The sequence below is a fragment of the Penicillium canescens genome (genome assembly GCF_028828765.1).
Source record: "Penicillium canescens strain IBT 15451 chromosome Unknown utg000003l_segment0_segment0, whole genome shotgun sequence".
Taxonomy (NCBI): Eukaryota; Fungi; Ascomycota; class Eurotiomycetes; order Eurotiales; family Aspergillaceae; genus Penicillium; species Penicillium canescens.
Window position 1 is genome coordinate 2,431,754 of NW_026703965.1, and position 21,271 is coordinate 2,453,024.

Consider the following 21,271-nt stretch of genomic DNA (forward strand, 5'->3'; position numbering starts at 1 on the left):
ATCTTGAGTATCTTGGGATTGTTATTTGCGATGGTCATGTCATGCCTTTGAGTTTTTGATTCAGTTGCACTTTTATAAAAAGTCGCGAAGTGGCTTTCAATCTTTGGTCTTGGTGAATGTTTATACTGTTCAATCAATTGACTTATAATTTCCATCTTGATCTATGCCTCTTCCATGTTTACGACAGTGGTCATGATTGCGTATACAGTGCCACCGACGAAGTATTGGACGGTCTACAGTCTCTATACGAAAGCCTCAAAGCGAGTATACCGTTTCATGCATTGTTTTCGCCCGACTTTGCCCTCTCTTTTTTTGCACCCAATTTTTGCCCATTTTCGAGTGCCTAGAGGTTGTTTAAAAACGGTATTTTATAAAGGCGGCGGTGTGAAACGACTTACGGCCTATGACTGTATTACTTCGGGCTCTGAGCTCTCCATAATTCTAAGTAACCTGAATGCCTCATCTAGGCCACCACTAGTATCCACAATTCCGGAACCAACATCCTCCAATTTTACAATTTCCGACCCACAACCCTCAGAGACATCGTATGGAGCCAAATATTGCACAACACTTGCTGCCATACTAGCATCCCAAAGACCATCACGGGTCGACACTGAACAACTCTGGATGAGAGAAAGGGCCGTTTTCAGGATGCGGTGATTCCTGGTCTTCATGCAGATATAGTATAGCACAGCAATGATATTTGTTGACAATGTAAATTCTCGATTTGAGGAAGCAGAGCTGGACTCGGGGCACGAAGACAATAGTGATTTGATTTTGGAGAGAGCGAGATCAAACCTGAGGTCGGCTTCAATTGCCATGTTCGACTTATCGGAAGAGATAAATATGTTCTCCAGTAAGGCTGCATGGAAAATCATCGCTTGGATATGTAGTAGCAGCACGCGCTGTTGTTGTTGGGGCTTTTGGGCCTTTTCATGTGGCCCAAGAAACAGGTCCTCGATCCCACACTCTAATCGTAGAAACTGTATCTCCAGTTGCTGTCTCTCATGTATAATATCCAAAGGAATCTGCTCTTGAGCCTTCTCTCTGTGCTCAAGCGAAGAAATGAGATGATGTATAAGCCAGTTTTGCATGACTGTTAGTGAATGCTCAGCATCAGACAAACGAATAAAAGAATCTGGTACAGTAGATGAGAATTCCGGGGCCTTTGCAAGATTCAATATGGGAGCCCGGTCATTACCAAAGATGCTGGCATGAATATCAAGGCGCGAGAAGACTGCCATCAGGTGCCCAAATTCTGGCGCAGAAACAACATCAGGATATTCACTCTGACACCGTTGCAAGAGAGTCAATCCTTGATCTAGATGCCAGATTGCTTGTTGTGAGTTGCCGACAAGGCATTCGAGGATGTAGAAGATGAGGCTGCAGATAAGGGCCACTTCGGGCGAAGCATCACGCGATAAAAGATGGGTGCGTAATTGTTTGTGTGCTTTGGTGATGATTAAGATGTTCTGTGGGGATGCCCTAAGAGATAGGTTTCCCTGCTGTAGGAAATCTTTGTATAAAGAACTGAGGGCGATAAGAGCGTTACGGACCACCGGTTGATGCTGCATACGCTGCATCATAAGGTCCATCCATAGTGTCGAGTCTGAGAATCTAGAGATACTCTCAGATGCCTGACAGTGATAGAAATGAAGTAATTCTCGATCTGCTCGACTACCAGGAACTTTGAAGGGGAGATTGTATATTGTGATCGCCGTTGGTTGGCGGATCGGGACAGAATAGCCAGGGCAGTTGCGGCCAGTGGAGACGCATTTTCGGCACTTGGGCCGCTGCTCATCGCATTTGATCCGACGTATCCTATTCCTCTTAGAGTTGCATTCTAATAAATACTGGGTGACGTACTAACTTGCAGTTTGAGCACCCCGTGCGGACCTTGGGCATACTCCGGCGCAGTCTCTTGGTCAACATGTTAGGATTGTTTGAATAAGGACAAAGCTAGGAACCTAGCAGTGCAAATTAGATCCGTGAAACAGTAATGGAAACAGCGCGAATTAAAAGTACTTTGCGGTTGGCATCCCCTGTTAGATGCGGGTGGGGGCCAAAACACGCATATCAGGCTGAAACAATACATGAAGGTCGACCTTTCTATAAATATCTAACAGAAGAGATGGCAGTACCCAAGGCAGCAAAATAACCAGATCTCGACCAACTGGTCGTATTAATCCAGTTCAAGCAAGTTATTGCGCAACCTAACTTAGTCAAACTTCATTACCTTAACGTTGGTTACTTACACGTAGACCTCCTGTATGCCGTATTCCTCGAATTTGAACATTCTGTCTCCATCTCACCGGTTCCAACTATGTTTCAATGTAACCATATCCCTTTGCTTTGACATCAAAATTAATATCGAGGGCACCTGGGGCTCTGTCCACGGCCCACGGGCATGCTGATTAACAAGGTTTCCCTCATACGTCTCAAATTTGAGGCCTGCAGAGGGTATCAACTTGGAATCCAGTTTGTTCTCTGCCTCAGGTCCCGTGAAAACAAGTTTATCAGAATTGCTCTCGAAGACAAGCATGCCTCCGAAAGAGACACAATGACGTCTGCGCCTACCCGACGGAAGCATCTGAAGAGCCGCAACGGCTGTATCCAATGCAAGAAGCGTAAAATAAAATGTGACGAAAATGGATCCATTCCTTGCGCACAATGTGTCAAAAGCCGGCATGTCTGCTCCTTCTCTCCTCCAGTTGTTGGTTCAAACTTCTCCACGACATCCCGTCTGGACCTTGAGTTACTCCACAACTACACCACCAAAACAGCATCCTCTCTATCAGAGAATGTCGAGAACCAGAAATTTTTTGGTGTGGAATTCGTCCAGCTTGCGATGCAAAACGACTATTTGCTTCACTGTATCCTGGGCTTATCAGCCTTCCATATGGCAAATCAACATGGGAAGACGGAATCGTCCCAGTTGATAGGTCTGAGCTACTCGAAGGACATCTATCTTCGAGCAGCATATAGCCATCATGAAATTGCGCTAAAAGGCTATCGTCAATGCCTGTCGACCTTGAACCAAGACACTTGTCATGCCAGTTTTGGTTGCGCTTGTCTCCTGTTCATTACGTCCTTCGCCCGGCCACCAGAAAGCAACGATAAACCAAATCAGCCCCACCTTCCTGCACATATATGGCTCGGCTACCAGTTATCGGAATGGATCATTCTGATAAAAGGCCTTCCGTCCATCCTTACCTACAACGAATTTCTGTCAGCACTTCAGAACGGACCCGTGGCTCCTCTCATAAAAGAAATAAAGGACCACTCTGCAGATGACGGGACACCTCCAATGGAGAGCGAGATTGTCTACCTTCGACTTCGTAATCTATCAAAAGCTATCGGGGAGCACTGTTATGATGAGAGAATCGCTCAAACCTGCCAATCCTCGATTGAGACGCTCTGCGGCATCGTGGCTGAATTGAAACAATCAAGTGACCATGTCCTTGCATTCGTTTGGCCCATCAGAGTTGACCCAGATTATCTCATCATTCTCGAAGAGAAGAGACCGGAGGCATTATTGGTATTCGCTTACTACTGTGCTCTGCTCTACATGTCGAGCTCCAGATGGTGGACTAAGGAGTGGCCACCACCAATCGTCGAATCCGTCAGAGACACGATTGATGAGGGGTGGGCCCCATGGCTCCAATGGCCCCTGCAGATGGTTTTTTCAGATACCGGAACAGGTTGAGACCAGCGAAGGGTGACAAAATTCGGCACATTCGCTTTGATGTAGATAATGATAGTTAATCCCTCTTATACCACACGCGTCAACGTTTTATGTTTTGTGTCTTGAATATCAGAAGTCAATGCGGAGGGTTGGGCACTTCCACGGGGCATTATTTCCTTTAGGGCAAATTTATAAAACATCACTGTTCCTCAACAGTTATAACAGCCATTCCCACCTAAATTCGATCCAGGATGGCGGAACATAACAATATATATGTATGCCACGCATTCATCGCATTTATTAAAATGATTTTTTTCAAATGTGTCTTTACTAAGTGTTTGTCATCACTGAAGCCATCTGTCGGTGAAATATCCCGTCACGAATGCAAAGACTGCCTTATGGAGAATATCAATGACCTGCTCATTAACTGGCCACGTCCTGCAGCCCGTCAGTGCCAATTCCGAAAAATTACGTGTAAAGTAAAGCTAACTCACCACGGAAGCGCCCCAACGCCAGTCATATTCTCCAGGGTCTGATCAATCAGAAGCCGTACAGAGATAAACATAAAGTCGGAAAAGGGCCCGCGAAGACCATTGGCGCTCATGAGAGCTCTGATGATCGCCGCAGCTGCTCCCTGTCCGTAATGCATGGCCATGTTTAGCCCGAAGCGCTCTGAATCAGGTCGAGTGCGGAGCGACAGGAGGCGCTCAAGCGTATGTCCAGGGACGTACGAGCTAGGCCTACCGGTGAAGTGTTGTTCGATTTTTTCTCCGATCGTCATTCTGCCTGTATTAGTGTGTTGTTGCTTGAAAAGGATTGAGTACGACTTACGCGGCGACTCCAAGCAGTCCTGCTCCGCAGCCGTAGATGATGCAGCTCCCCAGCGCGATGGGCCGAGAAGGCCGTTCAGGGACGGTAGGGCGACGAGACATGTTATGGTCCCGTTCTATATGGTGTGAATGTGGATAGTGATAGTCGCGACGGTAAACCTGGGGAAGCAGGCTAAATTACTAGCCTATGTCGTAGCGATGACGTATAACGTATCTCCCTAGCGAGCTGGCCACCCACGATGGAGAAGAAAAGACAGGAAGGCAATGTACAAAGAGTTGCGGAGTTTCATTACCACTAACATAAGGTTAGTTGTTTTCGTTTTATCTTCACGCTCCAATCTTCCCAATTCCCTCGTTTACCACCCAGAAGTCCGTCAGGTCCAGTAACCAGGATAGCTAACGACTATTTTCCTCAGTACGGAATGGACCGAAACATTCCTGGGGGATTTGATGAATTGCAGAAATAGAGTTGTATTCAATGCTCTTTTGACATGGGGATTCAATTGGCTGGAAAGAGGAAAAGTAAATTTTGCGGAATAAAATGCTGTAATAGCATCGTAAAGTGCATTCGAGAGACCATCTGCATTAGAAGGATTGAACAACAGACTGCCGTGTTTCATGAAAGCTGCTGCACCGGTAAAGTCAGAGAGCACCAATAGGCCGTGTCGGGGCCTCTTGGCAAGCGACGTACTCGGAAGCAACAAGGTTCATCCCGTCCCGGCTTGAAGTGAGGAGACAGACATCAGATACAAAGTACAGAGCTGTAAGCTCCGCAAAGGAGACTAACCGGTGGATGTAAAGCAACGGTGTCGATTTTGGGGTAGCTGATTGTTTTTAGCATAAGATCCATAGATCTGCCACATACCAATTTCAGAACTCGCGGGCCAAGCTAGCTTGTATATGGATTATGTACTTTTTATGCAAGTAAGAATGGCCTGTTTGTATGGTAAAGGAAAGTTACATGATTACAGTACGTGGAACTCGCTGGTATGGCAATACTTAATCTATAACTCTTCACCTGCTGCTTATTAGATATGTTGGCGCCATGCTTACACCTCATTGAAGGGATGAAGGAAGAATTGTCACTATGCTCTCCATTAGCTGAATAACTGCAATCATACTGACTGCGCAAGTCAGTGGCTCCATGGCGAAAGTATTGCTATGATACAGTAAAGTGTTGCTAATTCTCATGTCAAGTTCTCGAGGCTGACGGGAGAGGGGCATGCCGAGCAGGCCAGGCAGCGAGCACAGCATGGGAATTGTCGCGACTGTCTCGCGAGGCGACTTTATTGCCAGAATGCATCGACAGTCACTCCACTGCGTGGCTGAGTCTAGGCGACTTGAACTAATACTAGGAAACTACGTAGAGTACCTACCTAGGGAAGTGTGATGCAGACAGTCGCCCGAAGTAGCCTCGTCTTGGCATTGGGTTTCTGTGGCTGATACCGCAGTTGATAGCCTTGCCTTCCCTGTAATAAAGCCCGCTGCGACGCCACTACGTAGTACTCAAATATTTCGACTTTTACAGAGACAGCTATGGATATTCCATCTACCACGTCAAAGACCATGCAGCGATTTTTCGCTAGGTATACACCTCCTGCGATTTGGAGCGCCACTTCACTACACAAATTAGTCACTATTTTTTATGATGCAGAATTTATCCGCCTTTGGAAGGAAAATAAAGGCGATCCACTACTACTGCAATGCGTTCTTAATATCGAAGTCCTGGGGGTCACCCGTCGGATACGACGATACGTGTTGAAAGACTCAAAAGAAACGTGTGAGGTTGAAAGAGTCTTACAGAGACACCTTGGCGATGGAAGCTGTTGCAGTAAGTGTTTTCAGATTGTGGAATTCCTACAATTTGAAATATATATCTAGAACCATAATGACCGCTAAACTCCCGCGAAGTCGGCAATCATCGCCCAGATAGCCATCACCGTGCTCAGCCTTTCTAACTTCAACACCGTATATTGGCCTGCCACAGCCTGTGCATATTCGAGTCTTATCTGTGGCGTTCTATCAACATTCTTTGCCTTTGTAGTCCAGCAACTTCTGAGCAATCTACACAACCCGGAGGATGTTCGCGTGTGGCTTACGGCGACACGACACTCTTACCGGCACTGGCTGTACTGGATGTTTTTTGGGACTGAACGTGCCACGAATCTCGAAGATAAAGTCCCGTCTATCGCATCTGCGATAATTCTCACAACGCCTAGCAAGCTACTCCGGCTGTCGATTCTCTCCTTATTCGTTGCGTTGGGCATTTACCTCGGCTGCGTGTATCAAGTTGGGCTGGGCAACCTTGAAGGCCGCAACGCCAATATGTGGGTTTTCATCTTCTTTATCGCCGTCTCGGCGGTCATGGTTTTTGACGCATTCCTCCCAATGACGGTAATCCCTGATAGTGAGACAAGGCGAAGTGATGAAGAGCTCCAGCCTTCGAACAATGGTGCGTCTAGTATTGCGCCGAGTGCGGGTGATACTTCTTCTCAGACTTGTGGAACAGGGGTTCTTGTAAGAGATGCGCTTGAGTCGTCAATTCGTGCTCAAGAGAAGAGTCTAAATGCGCAAAAAACCTTGTTGGACTTTTTAAATGCCCAACCATCTGCCTTGTCGCTTACAGCCCCAATCCCGTCTACCTAGTTTTATATTTTCTGGCTTATTATTTGGGCAATGCATCTCGGCTTCCTACAATTTCCGAAGGTTCAAATCATTCCTTCTTCAATCTTGGGTCACTGCAGCACGCATCTCAGGCTTCTTTGTAGGAATCAGATGCACCTTCATCGACGTTGGCCAGCCCTGTTAAAGACATTGGGTCCCCTGCTGATGAATATGGAACGCCAGAATGCTGAGACCGCACACATGAAAACATGATTAAAACCTGTACTAATCTACCTACATAGAGGGTAATCGCAAGGTAAACGGGGTGGAGGACCAAATAAGATTATTTAAGAAACTAAGCATGCTTGTCGCAAGGCTGGGTTGTGTTAATTAAGCTGATGTCAAATCCGTACCAGCTGCGTCTGCAGCAGATGAAGGCCAGTACCGAAGCTTGCATATTCCGATATAATTACCATGGAAAGCTGCAGTAATCTAATCCAATTAGTTGATATATTCAGCTTTCCCTAACTGCTCAGATCAGTGTAATGACCACTTTCATATCAAGTGATTAGGCACAGTTTTTCAAATAGAAGCACTCCTTGAACGAGGGGTTTACAGGAGCCTCAAGTTTTAATACTGCCAGATTGCCAAAACGCCTTTACTGTTTCTGTTTGCAATGAAAATTCCAGAATCCTGTATCATGAATACAGTTAGGATACACCACAGGCGTATTTTTCGCGGCCGGCCACCCTTGATTTGGGGCGCTTTGAGGCTACCAAACAGTTGAAGTTTTGAACGGAGTCTGATGATTGCGCGTTTACTGCACCCCGGGAGCTTCTGCCATTTGAGAAGTTGTTAGTTCTCCGCTGATCAACATATCATGGATGAGATCGAAAGTCGATCGAGCTAGATTAGGAGCCATTCAAATGTTACAGCGCAGCGGTGTTCAACTACCAAGGTTGTTCTTGCTGAAATGGATTTTGCAGACGCGCAGAACGACATGTGGTCTTTGGGCGACGAAAGAATACAGATCTGGTTATGATACCGTCTGATATCTTATCTTACATTACAGCTACGGATTAACAGATATCCCTAGTGTGTGTGGATGTGGGTTAGTGGGATTTAGCGTTAGGGTTACAGAAACAATCAAAGAGTGTAAGTGGTGACACCGGTATCCGAGGCACTGTACAAGCTTTGTATTATGGATCGGGCTCACGAAGAGTGAAAGCAACAAATAATTCCTGGATTACTAGGGTCTCGTCATGTTTCTGCCCAAGGCCCACGAAGAGTAGAAAAAATGTCTATAAAAGGTAACTAGTCTAGAAGTAAAAGAGGGAAGTGGCCCATCCGAGCTCAAATCCAAGTCCTCCAGCAAATATACATGGGATCGATCTGAAGGAAAAACGGCCCCAAACCTATAACGGAGGTTTGTTCCAAATTGGTGGACAGTTAAAAGAACCAAATTGCCAAAGAAGTTCACTCAGAGTGAGCATGATAGTCAGAAAGAATAACCTCGGAGATCTTCTCAGCCATCCCATAAAAGACGGTCATGACATGAGAGGATAACTGCGTTGGAGGGATTGAGCCATCGATGACACGAAGGCCCTCAACATCATAGACACGGGCGGCCGCGTCCACGACACCACCTAGCTCTTTCGTCATCATGGAACATGTACCAACACCGTGATAGTTGGCACGGAAGTTCTGCTTGACATAGTCCACCCAGTCGTCGAGAGTAGCATTGTACGCTAGGTTGTTTCCAGGAATAGTCTCTCCGTCAAAGTATTGGGTCATTTCACCCGTGTTGGAAAGATCACGAGCCAGCTTTGAGGCAGCTGCTTGTCCGAGGAGGTCAAGTTCATTTAGGAAGTACTGGGGATCGTATGCAAAGCGACGCAGATAGGGGTCACGGTCCATGATGTGCACATATCCGCGTGTGAAAGGAAGCAGATCCCATAGGTCAAAGCTTAGCTTGCCAGCAGTATCAAGGAAAAGCTCGGAAAAGGAGACATCTGTGCTGAGAATCCAGTCACGGTAGTTCTGATATTGGACCAGGAGTGCAGTTTCATTGTGGAAGCCACCACGGGAGACAACATCTTTTGCCCATTCCTCAAGCTTGGTGTTGAGGAGATGATGAGCACGAGGGGCATCGTCTCCGAAAGTTTCGTTGAAGGTTGCAAAATAGGCAGCCTGGCCTTGACCCTCGCCACTTGCTTTGATACTAGATCGGACAGTCGTGGTAGTTTGGTCTTGAAGGTTGAGACCTACTGGCAGGTCAACAAGCTGATCGATGCCAACCTTATCGAGGGCAGACTTCAAGCCAATGCCGGAATGCTCAAGGATTTGTGGAGAGACAGTAGAGCCAGCGGCCAAAAGCACCTCGTGTCGGGCGAAGACATCAAAATTGACATTTTTGTGGGTTCCAAAGTTCACTCCAGCGGCCTTAGGGGTGGAGAAGTTGTTGTTGAACAACACGCGTCCCACCATCTGACCAGTCAAGACCTTAAGGTTTGTCCGCTTGTAGTTCGGAAGAAGCCACTCGCGGGCAGCATCTGACCGAGTTTGATCCTTATGCAAGCTGTTAGGAAGCATCGAGATACCGTGAGGGATACCACAGCCTAGATCCTTTTGAACAGGAATACCCAAAGCCTCTCCAGTATTCATGAGACTTTTGATCATTGGAGAGAAGCTCTCTCCCGTGTCGCGAGCGCCAACATGAACAGTGCCATTCATGCCATGACAACTGGCATCAAAGTGGTGTCCGGCAGCAATCTGCTCAGGGCTCGGGGAACGGGCTTTTTCGATCTTCTTCATGTACGGAAGCAGACTGTCCCAATTCCATCCATCCATGCCAAACACACTTTCCCAAGAATCAAGCTGTGCTTTGTGTGGGCGTGTCCAGGAACCTCCATTCACCAAAGTTGATCCCCCCAGCCCATTTCCTGATCTAATGAGCTCAGTCCGGTTGTGAATCGCAAGCGGAACTGTTTGGAAACTGTGATCGGCGGAAGTACCAAAGGCATCGCCGTATTCGTTGAGGTCTTCAATGATGGGGCCTTTGTTCGATTCGTAGAAACCGCTTTCTATAACGAGGACCGTGATGTTGGGGTTTTCAGTGAGTCGGGCTGCAACAGTCAAACCAGTCAAGCCTCCGCCAGCAACAACATAGTCAAAAGTTCTTCCAGCTATCTTTGTTGGATCGGTGAGGAGGCTAGACTGGAGGTCTAAATCCTTATGTGGAAGAGCGGCAGCGGCGAGAATGAGCCCGGGAAGTAGGGCAAGGGTCTTCATCTCGGAAGAGGTCACAGATTGAATTAAAAGATAACCTAGCGAGGAAAGGGGGGCTGGATGAGTTACAGAGAAGAGTATATTTTCTTCCTGATAGGATGGATATTCGGGCACCTTTATATCTACATCCATTCGAAAGCGACAAATGAGAGTTGGCTCCAACTACAGCAACACATATGCATACGCACGGTCAAATCCATTGGCCCACAAGTATGGACAAAGTCTTACCAGGCTGTTGAGACCATTTCTCATTACTGATAGAAGTGAAGGAGATAGAGATCTTGGCGCCCAGGATGGCAAACACGATGGTTCGCCAACGGTGGGCGAGAATCATATCCACCCTGAAGTATGGTTTTTACCCCATTGATCGTGTCGGTGAATGCAACTCAAGCATGGCAACCGAGATTTGATCCTTTCTCGTATACTTTAATTGCGAAATGATGCATCTGGCGCTCTTCTATCCCGCGCTGACGGAGCTAATTTCACAGGGTTGCCGTTCTTCGTCGATGTCACGTTGTGCAACCAGGTATTGGCCCGTGAGCACATGGGTAGATCGGCATGCCGATTATCTTCGCGGCATACCGAATAATGATCGCCAAGTCAGCCAAGATGGAAAATGATGTACACATCCTGAGTACCGCCAGTGCCAAGCGGAGGGCGGGTCAACGGATGCCGGTTCCACCGCCATGAAGGTTGCTCAATCTTGCTTAATCTTGGCGCTCCCCTGACTATCGAGCCAACCAGCTACGCCAACGACACTCGTGCTTCTGCAGACATTCGGTCCGAGGTAGCATCATCCTCGTATCCACCGGTCAGACATTGCAGATCATCCTTAGAGTTTACACCGAGGACAATTGAGGGACGCTGTTCTAGAGTTGCTCTGCTTTGAAATGACATCCAGCCATTGAAATACCCCTATGCTGAATAAAATAGTTGGCAATCTAGATCGCGTTTGCTGACAACGCCCAGAAGTTTGCCTGGAAAGTAATCCGAGGTGGCGTTAGCAGCAATTTTCAAGGTTCACGCGATCTCCCACTTAGTCCATCCGTGCCTGCTCACTTCATTGATGTGTCCTGCTTGACTGCTTTCGCCCTCCAATTCTTTCCACAATCAACAACAACTTGTCAAAATGCGTCTCGCTCTTCTATCTACAGTATTTTCGGGTGCAACTTCGGCGGCTACCCATATATATGCGGCATCCTATGCAGGCACTGTGACTACTCTGTCTTCACAGAGCAAGAATGGAAGCTATTCGCTGTCAAAGGTTGCCCAGTCTAATGACTGTGGAATCAGTCCATCGTGGTTGATGTTGAATAGTGAGCACAACTTGATGCTCTGTCTCAATGAAGGAATAGGGGCTGCAAATGGTAGTCTTACTTCCTTCAGAACAAATTCCAATGGGTCTCTGACCACGCTGGATGTCCTTGAAACCCTTACTGGCCCCGTCATGTCGTCTGTCTACACCATACCTAGCAACCCTCAGCAGCGATTTGTTGCCGTTGCACACTAGTGAGTATCACTCGAAGATTGCTCAAAATTGAACTTTCGAAGTCATGCTAATGTGACTGGATGTTTTAGCGAAGCGTCCGCTGTCACAGCCTATACATGGAATTCCTCAACCGGTCACTTAGCCCGAACTCAGACTTTCACATATCAAATGCCTGCCTCTGGTCCAGTGCCCGACCGACAAGATGCTTCTCATCCACATGGCGCCATCGTTGACCCGACTGGTCGCTTTGTGCTGGTTCCTGACTTGGGCATGGATCGGATCCATATATTTGAGATCTCTCCGTCAGATGGCCGCCTTCAGCCCCAGGCGCCGTTGCTAGTAAAGCCTGGATCGGGTCCGCGACATGCTGTGTTCTGGACACCTAGCTCAAAAGCTGTATCTATTCATGATACTGTGATGTATCTTGTCTCCGAGCTAGATAATACCTTGAGTGCATTCAAAATCCGCTATACCCGGAATGGCCTGGGCTTTACCAAGGTTTTTGAAGAGAGCACATATGGTGAAGAGGCTGCACCCGATGGCTCGAAGGCCTCTGGAATCCAGATCACGGTACGTCCAACTACATGTGCAGTATTATCTTCGTGCTGAATCTAACAATCAATATTTCTCCAGCCCGGAAATGACCATATTGTGGTCTCAAATCGCGGCGACGCTACTTTTGGCAAGCAAATTGACTCATTTGCTGTCTTCAAATGTGCTCGTTTCCACGGAAGCAATGCCACGAATGTCTCATTTGTCGGCTTGTTTCCTGCGTATGGGCCCTTCCCCCGAGAATTTGATTTTAACGGCAACAATGGAAACATTGCTGTGGCCTTGCAAAACAGCCATGAGGTTGCTTTGATTGAAGGTAATGCACAAACTGGTGGCCCAGGAAAGCTTCTCAGCAAAAAGACCTTAGATGGGGAAATTCCTATCGCAATCTGGGGTCCCTGAAGATAGCCGGACGGGATTTGTATGTAACAATTATGGAGCTGTGGCCCTAGGGAAGGGTTGGTTCAAATAACATATAGATATCCAGAGTATAACGCACTTGACGGAGGACCTTTTGTAGAGTAAAGGAGAAGTTTGGGATCGCGTTTGAAGACAACTCCAACATTCTGTGATTCATTGCTGCTATTTCTAGTTGCTTGTATAGCAACATACAGGAGAAATAAATCATACGAAATTGTAGTTGTCGTCCGCCGATCCAATTAGCCAAATTCGCAGCTCTTGGAAAGCGTCGAGATTGTTCTTTTCCAACGAGACATCGACAGAAGGATCATGCCACTGGTGGGTTCTTTTCGTCTTGGTACTGCTCAAGGACTCCCCAATATAGCGGCAGCTATCGAAATCAATAAGAACAAGGGTGCCGTCTTTGTCAAACATAATATTCGCAGGATTGATGTCGTTATGCACAATGCTGATTGAGTGTAAATGTTGAATGCCATCAAGAACTCCCTCTAAGCTAGATATGGTTTTGTCGGTGACCAGCTCACGTCCACTTGAAGCAAAACGCCGTTTGTCTAAGCGTCCTGGATTTACCGCTTCAAGTAGGATGGATGTATACCGCTTATAGCATACCCCAGCGACTCGACCGTGACTCTCTTCATAGCCGTAATAGATCGCAATGTTCGGATGTGGATTCTGGCGCAGAATCTCGCACACATCCACTTCGCGGGCGATTTGCGTGTCGAGATTATCATTGGCATAGGCGAGAAGACTCGGTCTTTTCACGTAGACCGCTGACCAAGTAGTATTCACTTCCGGGCCCCTGTTTTCCTTTGGAATTTGCCTAACTTCCTGAAGATCTTGCAACGTTTTGGGAACTTTAAATCGATTGCTCCATTTACCGCAATATAAAATGCCGTCTTGCTGGACAAAGACCTGGACGTATGAAAATCCCATTTTGCCGTTGACCTTAAAGGCCTCGTTTTTTTGCACAATTTCCATGCTACATAGGCCGACTAGATTACGAGCTAGACTGGAAACGATGCAGCTCGCAATAGAATGTGTGGAGGTGTGGTACGTGGTTGGGGGGTGAGGTGACGATCGTAGCCAGGGAGTCCAAAGACGATAGGAGCCCAAAGATCACACCTTGGCCAGCACACCTGCAGCATCCCTGTCAAACCATTTATAATTACATATCACGTGGTTGAAATATTTGGCGCTTTATGAATGAGAGACTGGGCTGATGTTTTGTTTGAATTGACTTATGTCTGAATCTGACCTCCTTGCGATGTTTTCATCCACGGGCGAGATACGCGAGCCTCAATACGAGCCAGACTCCGATTCGACACATTTACTACATATTTGTAACACAAGAGTCTTGCCCCGCATTTTACCCGCTCCTAGGAGCTTGAATGGCGAGCGATGATAGTCGGACTATTCGTCGGGATACTAATCGACCTATACAGCGCATACGTTTCTATCCATCTATAGAACCCGGGGTCGTAGTGGGCTTGTTAACCTACTCGCGATTTTGGCGTTTCCACTACTACCAGCAGCACCGTATTCAATGAGGGGTTTTACAGGAAGATATCCGCATGCAACCCTTGGAGCTTCCTTGTGGATTTGATGGGCGGGTGTAGACCCTGCAAGCCAGTTGTGAGTGGCGACGCAGCCACTCAAATTTCTCCCAAAGTCCGAATCAGGCTTTGACTTGGGGAGATCGTTGAAGCATTACTTGGTGGGAGGGAGAGGGTTCCTCGTAATTGTTTCCGCGAGCTCCAATGAGTTGTGCAAAAATGGTTCAAAACCAAACAAGAAAACAAGGGATTGGATGGTCCGGGACAGGTTCTGGAATATATATATCTTGAAATGCGAGGAGAGTATGCGATCGTGAAACATACGAGTCTCCTAAACCATACAGGGATCTTCTAGAAGGAATTTATATATCTTCTGGGCCTAGAACTATTCCAGGCGCACGAGATCTATTGCCTCCGGTATGTACTTCGGGTTCAGTGCTACTAATATTCCAGTCTGCCTGATACTCAAAGCTTTCTGCCAACTTTAAACGGAACCGGGGGAGGGGTCGCTACCGGAGATCAATCGCGGATCCAAGCGGGTATACGTTTTCTATTTGCTCGTCTATTTGCGCTATGTACCTAGATGGCACTAGTTGGCCAATCATGCCATATGGTTTTCCCCGGATGAATTCTGTAACATGGCGGGATGAACTGCCTTGTGTGGCACGTGACTTCCGGCTGGTTCGGAAAAGCAAAAGCCGGGAACGCGCCAAGAAAGGGCAATCCGCACCAACCAGAATGCGCACAAAGCCAGCTGAGTCAGGATCCCTGGTGTGGCGCGGGTAACATATGGGGGAATAGGCCGGGGCTTACCCGCGGGTAAGAGCTACTCCGGCAACCCCACGCTTCTATAATAGCGAAGGCAGCCGCCACTCGGCTGTTGGGGCTGACCGATGCACGAAACACCGCTCGATAATTCATTCGATCAACCCGTTCGGCAGGTGGCGACGGTATTTTTTGGGGTTGGCACCGTTGGATCTCCCCCACAAGGTTAGCCAGCCGACCGATATGCCGTCGCTGTCCGTGTATATAGACCTCCACGGTCTCTCTGGATTTTCTGAGGTTCTCATTCTCATACACACTCACAACTGACACCATGCCTCGCCAATTCGACCCCAACTTCACCCCCTCCGTCATCAACGGCATGGGCCCCAAGACCCCCGAGCGTGCTCGCGTGGTCTTGGGCTCTCTCATCAAGCACATCCACGACTTCGCCCGTGAGGTTGAGCTTACCTCCGCCGAGTGGATGCTCGGTGTTGAGTTCATCAACTCTATTGGCCAGATCAGCACTCCCATCCGTAACGAGGGACACCGCATTTGCGATGTGATTGGCCTTGAGTCGTAAGTCCGCCCGCGACCGGCTTCAGCCTTCTCAAATCATACTTTTACTAACTAATTTTATAGTCTCGTTGACGAGATCGCCAACAAGATCATCACTGAGGACGGTCTCTCCCCCACCTCCAACGTCATTCTCGGTCCCTTCTGGTCTCCCAATGCTCCCTTCCGCGCTCTCGGCGACAGCATCATCCAGGACCCTAATCCCAACGGCCGTGTTACCTACATGCACGGTGTTATCAAGGACATGGAGACCGGCAAGCCCATCCAGGGCGCCGTCCTCGACATCTGGCAAGCCTCGGCCAACGGCCAATACGATTTCCAGGACCCCGCCCAGAGCGAGAACAACCTCCGCGGAAAGTTCACCTCGAATGAGAAGGGAGAGTTCTTCTGGTACTGCTACCACCCCACCCCATACTCTCTGCCTACCGACGGCCCCGCCGGTGTTCTCCTCAACCTCATGGACCGCTCCCCCATGCGTCCCGCCCATATCCACTTGATGATCACCCACCCCGACTACGCCACCGTCATCAACCAGCTCTACCCCAGCGACGACCCTCACCTCGAGATCGACTCCGTCTTCGCTGTCAAGGACGACCTCGTTGTAGAGTTCAAGCCCAAGGATAACGACCCCAAGGCTTCTCTCGACATGGAGTACAACGTCACCATGGCCCTCAAGAAGCACCACCCCAACCCCAATTCTGCTCCCCCTGTGTCCTCTTTCGAGCGTCACGCCAAAGCGGCCGCTGGAAAGCTGTAGAAAGCCATTGCACCATGGGACGGCGTTTTCTTCTTCTTGTATAGTTAGCATTTTCATATACTCACGCATGAATGACATTTCTTCCAATGGAGTTTTCCCTTTTTTATATCATGTAATATGTTCCACCATGACTTCGCCTCTCCCTTGCTTGATCTCGGTATGTGGCTTGATTAAACAATGACGATCTCCCTCGCGCCACTCACCTAGTCGCTGCATAAAAGTGTAAATCGGGACCCTGACCCCGGATTCTGTTTATGCAGATCTTGGCAACGTATCTCACCTAAATTCGCCATGGAAGGTGGCAGAGAACAGAAATGTAAAAAAACTTGATGCTCATAATTACCTACCATCTATTAACCCATAAGAAAAGAGCCACCAAATAATTCAATACTAACACCACCCCCCTTCAAAGAAAAGAAACACTGCCTGAAATGATCAAGTACCCAAATTCTGCGCCTCACACATCTTAGGGTAAAGCCGTCCCCTCGCCAGTAATTGCTCATGCGTGCCAGATTCAACAATCCTCCCACCGTCAAACACACAAATAATATCCGCATGCCGAATAGTCGAAAGCCGATGCGCAACCGCAATCGTAATCCTATCACCTTGTGAAGCCGCCTCATTCAATGCATCCTGAACAACCCTCTCGGACTGCGTATCCAGCGCACTGGTCGCTTCATCCAAAAGCAGTAAATGCGGGTTACGGAGGAGAGCTCTGGATATCGCAATACGTTGACGTTGACCACCCGATAGCTGGGTGCCGTTAGGTCCACATGGTGTGTTCAGACCATTTGGTAGAGAAGAGATGAATTCCCACGCATTAGCTGCCCGACAAGCAGCCTCGATGTCTTCTTCTGAGACTGTTGTGTCGTCATTAGTTGGCGCACCCATAGAGATATTCTCGCGTATTGTTCCTGGATACAATGTCGGCTCTTGTTGGACGAGTGCTACCTGGCTTCGGTATAGCCATGGGCTCATATTTGCCAGGGCTGTGGAGTCAATGTTGATTTGGCCGGATACCGGGTCGTAGAACCGTTCGAGCATGCTGATCATTGTGCTTTTTCCGCAGCCGGATGCTCCGACGAATGCGACGAATTGGCCCTTTTGAATCTGTGCAGTCAGTTAGTTTGAGTGCATGGGGTGTTTATCTCCTGTTGACTGTGAAGCGTACATCGTGGAAAAGAGTATACATACCTGGAGGTTGAGTCCACGAAGTACGCAAGCGTGGGGTCTTAATGGGTATGAGAAATACAAATTCTCCAGTTCAAGACTCTTCCAGTCTTCCGGTCCCACGTGTTTGTTCTCTTCGGTTTCCCGAACCGTTGGTTGAAGCTGCTCCAGCCAGAAGATGTAATTTGCCGCGTTTGTGGCAGCTGTCATACCTATACCCTGTCGTATTAGCATCTGCAGATGGATACAGGGAACCTGAGAGTGTCTTACTGCTTGAGAATCCGAACAGGATGGAGGCTTGCTGGCCTGAGAAAAACACACCCAAAAAGGCGATGAAGAAGTTTCCCATGGTTATCTCTCCGGCTGAGACAAGTCGACATCCATACCTAATGACACAAAATATCATTGTCAGCATTGTGGGCTTTCACTGACATCCCTCGAGGACTTACCAGAACCCGAGTGCCATAAAGGAATATTCAACACTTTGAGTGAATGCGAAAGGAAACATGACAAGAAGCAGGGGCTTCGTAGCAGCATCAACCGCTTTGTCGAGCTCTTGAGTATAACGATCCAATACAGAGTTCTCAATGGCCAAAGACGATACTGTTCTGATGGAGTTCATTGCCTCTGAAGCAATCGAAGCACTTTTGGAGAATGATTTCGAAATTTTATGGTCCATTGCACCCTCCATCCTGATGCGAGCGTAGCCGGAAACCAACATGGGCGGAAGTCCCGCTAAGAGAATGACAAGGCCGAGTTTCCATGCATATGCCAGGGCGAGGATGCTACATGCTAGGACACCGACAGATGCTATAAGAATGAGAGCAATGTTGAATCCCATCAGTTCGAACACGGCCTGCGGATGAGTTTCCGCCCGGCTGGCCAAGGCGCCTGTGGTATTTTCGGCGCGGTCGAAGAATTGAAGATCCTGCTTGACCATGTCGTTGACTAGTTGCTTCCGGTACTTCTGGCTTATGGTCTTTGATGATTTAGTGAGATGGTTCATGAACCGAGTTAGAACTAGAAAAACTCATACCTGTGCCACAATGTTTGATGTCCACCCGAGGACGAAGTACATAACAAAAGTACCGATTGCGAGGACAAGGAACATCAATGCAAAGAAATTTCCTTTAACTTGCATTTTGTCTCCAGTAAGCTTGAATACTTCGATGAATCCGGACATCAGAATAGTTTGACCGGGTAATGCAGCAGCTGCGACTTGGTTAGTGTCGGGTTGGACTTCAGAGTTTGACAAGTATTGGGTCTACCTCCTCCTAGACACGCAGAAACAAGAAGCAAATATGTCCACTTGAGTTCTGGGGTTGACTTGACAAGTCGCCAGATGGTATGAAGAAGCCCAACTGTTTCCCAGTGGTCAAAGTCATCGCGGCTAGTTTGATTCGCCACAGCTAATCGTGTCAACGTGGAGTACCGACTCAATTCACCAGTGAGCTCCAGGTGGTCTTGCTCGACTTTTTGCTGCTCATCCTCTGTATCTTCTTCGGAGGCTTCCGCGTCCACAGAGAGATCTTGAGCACGCACAAGTCGTGCATAAGCCCCATTTTGTTCCAAAAGTGACGCATGCGCACCTTGTTCGAGAATGCAACCCTTTCCCATGACCACAATATTATCAGCATCTCTGATAGTGGCCAATTTGTGTGCAATGGTGATAGTCGTGCGTCCTTGAGACACATTGTTGAGGGCTTCTTGAACAACCTCCTCGGCGTGAGGATCCAACGCACTAGTTGCCTCGTCAAGTAGAAGAATTCGTGGCTCTGAAACAATACTTCGAGCAATTGCGACTCGCTGCTTCTGACCACCCGATAGCAAGCCGCCTCTCTCCCCAATAGCAGTATTGTAGCCGTGGGGAAGCTCCATGATGAAATCATGAGCAAAAGCAATCCGGGCAGCCTCTTGTATACGCATCATTTTTTTTCTTGGGACTCGTTATCCCACGGTGTATCAACGAGTCCGTATGCGATGTTTTCAGCAACTGTGCCAGCAAATAGAATGGGTTCTTGCTGGACAAGCCTAACTTGCTGTCGAAGCCACTTAAGGTTCAACGACTCGATAGGCTTGCCATCGAGCTTCACCTGTCCTGATAAAGGGTTGTACCATCTCTCGAGAAGTCCAATGATTGTGCTTTTTCCAGAGCCACTTGCCCCTACAAGCGCCGTTGTTTTACCAGCAGGGATGTGAAGCGAGAATTCCTTCAAAACTTGTGCGACAGGACGAGTCGGATAAGCAAAGGAGACTTTGTCGAAGTCCAGGGAGCCAGCCGTAGTTTTTGGCTTTTCTCCTGAATCCTCGAATGGATCAATAGCCGAGGATCGGTCCATGACTTGAAAAAGTTCTGATGCCGCGGATGCAGCACGCGTGAAATCCATGAAGTAGGGTGCAATGGATGTCAAACTGGTAGCTGCTACAATAACAGACATGAGCACACTGCAGTAAAAAGGTTAGAGTTGTGTTATCCTGAACAGCGAGGCAGATAAAACTCACGTGAATACATCGCCAGGATCTTTTATCTCCCGACTGGCTATCATCCCAACACCTTGCCAGAAGCAGAGACCGAACCCTGCAAAGATGATCGAGTATTCTGCTGAGAACATGAAGCCGTAGAGAGCGCCCTTCTTGTTCCCAAGCTTTCGAGAAGCCTGCAAATACTTCCCGTATTCACCAATTAGGCGAGACCGAAGCCCAAAGGCATGAACTGTCCGCGAGCTCGATAAGACGCTCTCCGCGAAAGTTCCAGCTTGGGCTTGAATCTTGAGAATTTTCGTCTCAATTGAGGCATCAATAGTTGCGGTAATACCAATCACGAGAACTGTAGCCGGGGCAATGCAGCAGCAGATGAGTGTAAGCTTCCAGTGTGTGACAAATGCCAACACAAAGGCTGAGATGAACGCCGAGATTCCCTGGACGACAAGGCCCAGTTTTTCGGACACACCATGTTGAATACGTCGCCCATTTGAGGCCGCTTGCATAGCAATAGATCCGCTACTTCCCATGTCAAAGAAGGAGATATCTTGACTGAGCCCTGCTTTCAAGTACAGACGACGAATGTTTCGTGTGATACGGTATGCAGCAAGTGTAAATAATGTGCTGTACCCGTAGGCGAAGATAAAGCGAGCGAGCCCAATAACAAAGAAATAGAGACTATTTCTATATTAGTTCTCATCTGCAAAGTCCTTTTTGGTTTGCTTTATACATACCTTAGTCTTCCAGCGCCGTTTCGGAAGGCGGCAGCGTCAGTACGATCGTTAGTATAGTCAACAATGAGTGTGACGAACTGGCCGAAAACCAAGTTGACAAGGGTCATGCCAATGCCAGAGCCAAGTGCGCAGGCTGTGGCACATGCCTGCATGCTATACTCTTTGGAGGAGCCATAACGAAAGATTCTCTAGTTGACATCAGATACGGGATTTTGTAGACTCGACGACGAAAGGCATACGAACCATATAGCCATTGAAGGCTCCTCCTGCCTCTGCTTCTCCTGTAGTTTCTTCCTTGAGAGATACCTCGTCTTTCTCCAGCTCTTTCCCCATAATGGCAAATCGTTGCTAGCGTTTGGGGTAACACCTA

General features: G+C 48.0%; 10 protein-coding genes across 10 annotated transcripts; 4 read left to right on the forward strand and 6 right to left on the reverse strand.

The window, feature by feature from the left end:
- Window positions 1–401: 401 nt before the first annotated feature.
- On the reverse strand, window positions 402–1,801 carry N7446_004367 (uncharacterized protein; the record flags this gene model as incomplete). The annotated part of the gene is made up of 2 exons (XM_058513116.1): window positions 402–1,617; window positions 1,689–1,801. The coding sequence occupies 2 exons, from the start codon at window positions 1,799–1,801 to the stop codon at window positions 402–404; spliced, it is 1,329 nt and encodes a 442-aa protein (XP_058374445.1).
- A 759-nt stretch (window positions 1,802–2,560) lies between these two features.
- Window positions 2,561–3,706, forward strand: N7446_004368 (Zn(II)2Cys6 transcription factor domain-containing protein; the record flags this gene model as incomplete). Its single annotated transcript, XM_058513117.1, has 1 exon — window positions 2,561–3,706. The coding sequence occupies one exon, from the start codon at window positions 2,561–2,563 to the stop codon at window positions 3,704–3,706; it is 1,146 nt and encodes a 381-aa protein (XP_058374446.1).
- A 323-nt stretch (window positions 3,707–4,029) lies between these two features.
- N7446_004369 (uncharacterized protein) lies at window positions 4,030–4,617 on the reverse strand (the record flags this gene model as incomplete). The annotated part of the gene is made up of 3 exons (XM_058513118.1): window positions 4,030–4,123; window positions 4,180–4,467; window positions 4,517–4,617. The coding sequence occupies 3 exons, from the start codon at window positions 4,615–4,617 to the stop codon at window positions 4,030–4,032; spliced, it is 483 nt and encodes a 160-aa protein (XP_058374447.1).
- A 1,714-nt stretch (window positions 4,618–6,331) lies between these two features.
- N7446_004370 (uncharacterized protein) lies at window positions 6,332–7,161 on the forward strand (the record flags this gene model as incomplete). The annotated part of the gene is made up of 2 exons (XM_058513119.1): window positions 6,332–6,346; window positions 6,427–7,161. The coding sequence occupies 2 exons, from the start codon at window positions 6,332–6,334 to the stop codon at window positions 7,159–7,161; spliced, it is 750 nt and encodes a 249-aa protein (XP_058374448.1).
- A 1,434-nt stretch (window positions 7,162–8,595) lies between these two features.
- N7446_004371 (GMC family oxidoreductase) lies at window positions 8,596–10,410 on the reverse strand (the record flags this gene model as incomplete). The annotated part of the gene is made up of 1 exon (XM_058513120.1): window positions 8,596–10,410. The coding sequence occupies one exon, from the start codon at window positions 10,408–10,410 to the stop codon at window positions 8,596–8,598; it is 1,815 nt and encodes a 604-aa protein (XP_058374449.1).
- Window positions 10,411–11,536: 1,126 nt separating this feature from the next.
- Window positions 11,537–12,850, forward strand: N7446_004372 (uncharacterized protein; the record flags this gene model as incomplete). Its single annotated transcript, XM_058513121.1, has 3 exons — window positions 11,537–11,916; window positions 11,986–12,466; window positions 12,530–12,850. The coding sequence occupies 3 exons, from the start codon at window positions 11,537–11,539 to the stop codon at window positions 12,848–12,850; spliced, it is 1,182 nt and encodes a 393-aa protein (XP_058374450.1).
- Window positions 12,851–13,072: 222 nt separating this feature from the next.
- Window positions 13,073–13,846, reverse strand: N7446_004373 (kinase-like protein; the record flags this gene model as incomplete). Its single annotated transcript, XM_058513122.1, has 1 exon — window positions 13,073–13,846. The coding sequence occupies one exon, from the start codon at window positions 13,844–13,846 to the stop codon at window positions 13,073–13,075; it is 774 nt and encodes a 257-aa protein (XP_058374451.1).
- Window positions 13,847–15,517: 1,671 nt separating this feature from the next.
- N7446_004374 (putative catechol dioxygenase) lies at window positions 15,518–16,516 on the forward strand (the record flags this gene model as incomplete). The annotated part of the gene is made up of 2 exons (XM_058513123.1): window positions 15,518–15,762; window positions 15,826–16,516. 2 exons carry the CDS (start codon window positions 15,518–15,520, stop codon window positions 16,514–16,516), a joined length of 936 nt encoding a protein of 311 aa, XP_058374452.1.
- Window positions 16,517–16,951: 435 nt separating this feature from the next.
- On the reverse strand, window positions 16,952–19,612 carry N7446_004375 (ABC transporter ATP-binding protein/permease; the record flags this gene model as incomplete). The annotated part of the gene is made up of 6 exons (XM_058513124.1): window positions 16,952–17,626; window positions 17,711–17,898; window positions 17,957–18,072; window positions 18,136–18,665; window positions 18,723–18,898; window positions 18,955–19,612. 6 exons carry the CDS (start codon window positions 19,610–19,612, stop codon window positions 16,952–16,954), a joined length of 2,343 nt encoding a protein of 780 aa, XP_058374453.1.
- N7446_004376 (ABC transporter permease) lies at window positions 19,612–21,234 on the reverse strand (the record flags this gene model as incomplete). The annotated part of the gene is made up of 4 exons (XM_058513125.1): window positions 19,612–20,131; window positions 20,189–20,845; window positions 20,902–21,089; window positions 21,145–21,234. 4 exons carry the CDS (start codon window positions 21,232–21,234, stop codon window positions 19,612–19,614), a joined length of 1,455 nt encoding a protein of 484 aa, XP_058374454.1.
- Window positions 21,235–21,271: the final 37 nt, after the last annotated feature.